The 3,618-nt window shown below is 46.0% G+C and overlaps 1 protein-coding gene across 1 annotated transcript; it reads right to left on the bottom strand.

Annotated features, from left to right (window-relative positions):
• Positions 1–181: 181 nt before the first annotated feature.
• Positions 182–3,401, bottom strand: LOC117947211 (60S ribosomal protein L22). Its single transcript, XM_034875888.1, has 3 exons — positions 3,255–3,401; positions 1,699–1,823; positions 182–381 (listed from the first exon to the last, which is right to left on the bottom strand). Exons 1-3 carry the CDS (start codon positions 3,270–3,272, stop codon positions 237–239), a joined length of 288 nt encoding a protein of 95 aa, XP_034731779.1. The 5' UTR covers positions 3,273–3,401; the 3' UTR covers positions 182–236.
• Positions 3,402–3,618: the final 217 nt, after the last annotated feature.

The following is a 3,618-nucleotide window of genomic DNA, read 5'->3' as shown; positions in this document are numbered from 1 at the left end:
TACTTATGCCCCTGTATTTTAACATAGGGGGGTGTATACTTATGTCCCTGTATTTTAACATAGGGGGGTGTATACTTAAATTTCCAGAACCTAATTTGTTTAAATCCTCTTTTAGTCAACGTAAGCGTGTGAATTAAAGGTTTGTTGTTGGAACAGTGCAAAGACAAACACGGCACACATCTTCTGTACTGTAAACAAGATTTATTTAAATGTACAAAATCTGATGAATTGTCGATTTAATCTTCGTCTTCCTCCTCCTCTTCATCCTGGTTGATCTGGAAGTAGCGGAGCTCGTAGCTCTCCTTGGTGTTGGCCACGACGCGCAGCCAGTCCCGAAGATTGTTCTTCTTCAGGTACTTCTTCGTCAGGTACTTCAGGTATCTGCAGAGCGGGAATGAAACGGTGTCAGGTTGACGTTCAGAGCAGGCGGGATGACTGATGTCATTTAAAGTTGATTCATTGTTTTCTTTTCATTGATTTGTCACTTCCTGTTCATTTTACGCCACACTTTGGATTTAATTCACAATGAAGCCGGCCTTTAAAAATATCTGCAGAGTAAGTTTAATACATTTGTTTTAATGTGTTCTCGGTATCTACTATCTAACTGGGACGAGATGCGATTAGCGTGGACGAAGTAGTCTCTCGTAGCCAGACCTTCCTCCACAGCGTTGCGGAGGAAGGTCTCTGTTTATTAAATTTAAATAAACACTGCTGGATACCATCTTGTGTCCATCAACTCCCCCCCCCCTCCACACCCGGTCTGTCGCTAGCGATGACGCAGTAATTAGTGGCGATTCTCTCCGACCAATCAGCAGTCTGCAGGTTTTCACGTCACCTTTCGGTATCGCCTCAGTTTGCTTGGGACCTTGACGAAGGTGGTACTAAAAAAAAAAAAAAAAAAAAGTACGAAAAAGCCACAAAACACGAGTAGAGTCTGCGTTGATAAAGGTTCATTGTATTGCATTACCCAGAAGCCTTAGCATGGCGGAAGGACAGGAAGCGTGCAGGGTGTTTGGCGTGACAAGCGAGGAGCTTACTGGAGCTGACGAGGCGGTTAAGACTATAACGAGTTCTCACAAGAAAGCACGCGGCTGCGGCCATTTTGTCGAATATAAGAACCAGACTGAGCGGAGGCGGCTATCGTGTGACGGGAGCGCCGTTCGACTCTGCAGAAAGACCTGGACCCCGGTAGCCCAGCTCTGGCTGTCTCCACGGGGATCGGCCTGGTCCTGTTGTCCTAGGTCTGCCCGTCTCTCATGCACCCCCTACGCCACCGAATCCGCTGATTTCCACATCCCATTCTTTCTTAGGTGTTACATGTAATATATGTCATTCTTGTGTTTTTCTGCCCTCCCCAGTCACCTTAAAAACTCCGTCATGTGATCACATGTACTGCGTGTTGTCTTGTGCATTATTGTGATGATGTTGTATGTTATTATGTTGCTGTCTGCTTTGACCCTTTTTCCAGAAAGCGTGTGGTGACGCTGATCCATAGCTGCCTGCCGGAGACGTCCTCCACTCTAAGTCAAATTCCCGTTATGTGTCCTCATACCTGGCGAATAAAGCTGGTTCTGGTTCTGGTTCTGGTTTACAGGTAACACGCTAGGCTGATGTTCTATGCTTTCTGACGACAATGCTAACGCCAGTGTTTTCTCCTTCTGACTTTCCTTTCCGTGGGGTAGTGTCTTTGTGTTTCACCTTTTGGAGAAAGGCACCTCGGAGGACACTGTGATCTTGCTCTTGCTCCTCTCGATGGAGACCACACCGTTGCCCAGGTTACCGGCTTTCCCGTTCACCTTGATGCGCTCCTGGAGGAACTGCTCCTGAAAAACACACGTCAGAGGAAACATCACACACACGGACAGCCACGTGGACACTGTTCTGAGATTCAATTTAATTTATTCAATTTATATAGTATCAATTCATAATAAGAGTTTCTCGAGACACTTCACAGATAGAGCAGGTCTAGACCACACTCCAGAATTTACAAGGACCCAACAGGTCTAGTAGTTTCCCCCAGAGCAAGCAACAGTGTGACAGTGGGGAGGAAAAACTTCCTTTTAGGCAGAAACCTGGGACAGACCCAGACCCAGACCCGGGCCCAGACCATGCTCATTACAAGGCCCAGCAGGACATAGCAGGACGTGTCTCAATCTTAATGCTCAGGCTGGATACCTGCCGTTTGGGGAAAACCTGACATGTTCACAGCGATGGGTTAATTAATACTTTCCTTAAAGGTGAGTTCACACCTGCCTTGCTCGGTTCAGGTGGATTCGACCCTTGAGCGTCGGCCTCAGACATGTCGGCTAAATTGACGAACTGGTTCAACAGCTTGAATGGTACGACCCTGCGCAACGCGTAGACACCGGGGCCGTCCCCTCTTAGTCCATCAGTCGACTAATCTGTGGTTTTGGTATTCGTCGACTCAGATTTCTTTAGTTTGTAAGTCATTTTTTATGCTTTTTTATGCTTAACCACTCCTTTCCAAGGAACTTATGAGCACATTTCTGGTGAACACAAGATTTAAATTGGTGCTTTTGCAGGATTATTTGTGTAGAAACTCAGTTTTACAGCTGGTAAATTAACTATATTTATATTGTGCTTTTCTAGTCTAAACCACACACAGCTCTGTCGATTAAATCAGAAAATCACGGAAGTCTTAGTGAACTGTGACGTTCTTTAGTCGAGGACAGCGCTAGTGAACACAGCCGTGAACGGTTGTCTCGGTGACGCGAATGTGGTTTTTCCTACTGCACGGTACGTCCTCGACTCGCCTCCACTTTTTGGGTTTTTACATTACGAAACAAACGTCCCCGGTACGTGCGGAGGTTAGAACGGAAACAGAGGAAGGGAGCGGACGTCCGGCGGCAGAGGGCAATCCCAGAAGTGGAACGTCGAAGATACAGACTAGACTTTAACGAGTTAATGAGTGTTGAGTTTAGATCCAAAAAGCGACGTGAAGGACACTTCATTTAATTACTAGCAGCTGTTTTTTCCATTACGTGGAACCTGCTTGATTCTACTCGCCTTTTTTGGTTTTCAGCCATGAATAAAAGTCCCCGGTACCTGCTAACAGGTACTTTTGGCAGACAGGTCTTCATGACCACAGGGATAGCGCGTGTGTGAATTTTCTTTAGAAAACGGACGTGGCTCCCTCTTAATTTCGGCACTAACGTTGATTGCATCTGATTTGTTGAAACCTGAAACACATCCACAGCTGCACGTTGAGGAGATTCGATGAGTGTTGGACTTACAAAGTTGGCGGCGTCCATGATGCCGTCTTCCACAGGATGGGTGCAGTCCAGCGTGAACTTCAGGACCTGCTTCTTCTTCTTACCACCTTTGCCGGTGTTCTGCTTCTTCTGCTGACAAAATACATTTAGATGATGGGAAAGGAAGGGTTAGCTAAAACAGCAGCCATAATCTATCTATCTATCCATCTATCCATCTCTCTCTCTCTCTCTCTCTCTCTCACACACCACTTAAAGCAACGATATTTTGAAAGATACAGGGGACACAAGTATACACCCCCCTATGTTAAAATACAGGGGCATAAGTATATACCCCCCTATGTTAAAATACAGGGGGCATAAGTATACACCCCCCTATGTTAAAATA

The sequence above is a fragment of the Etheostoma cragini genome, chromosome 7 (genome assembly GCF_013103735.1).
Source record: "Etheostoma cragini isolate CJK2018 chromosome 7, CSU_Ecrag_1.0, whole genome shotgun sequence".
In the NCBI taxonomy this organism is placed as follows: domain Eukaryota; kingdom Metazoa; phylum Chordata; class Actinopteri; order Perciformes; family Percidae; genus Etheostoma; species Etheostoma cragini.
The sequence above is the reverse complement of the archived record's forward strand: the minus strand, read 5'-3'. Positions and strand labels throughout refer to the sequence as shown.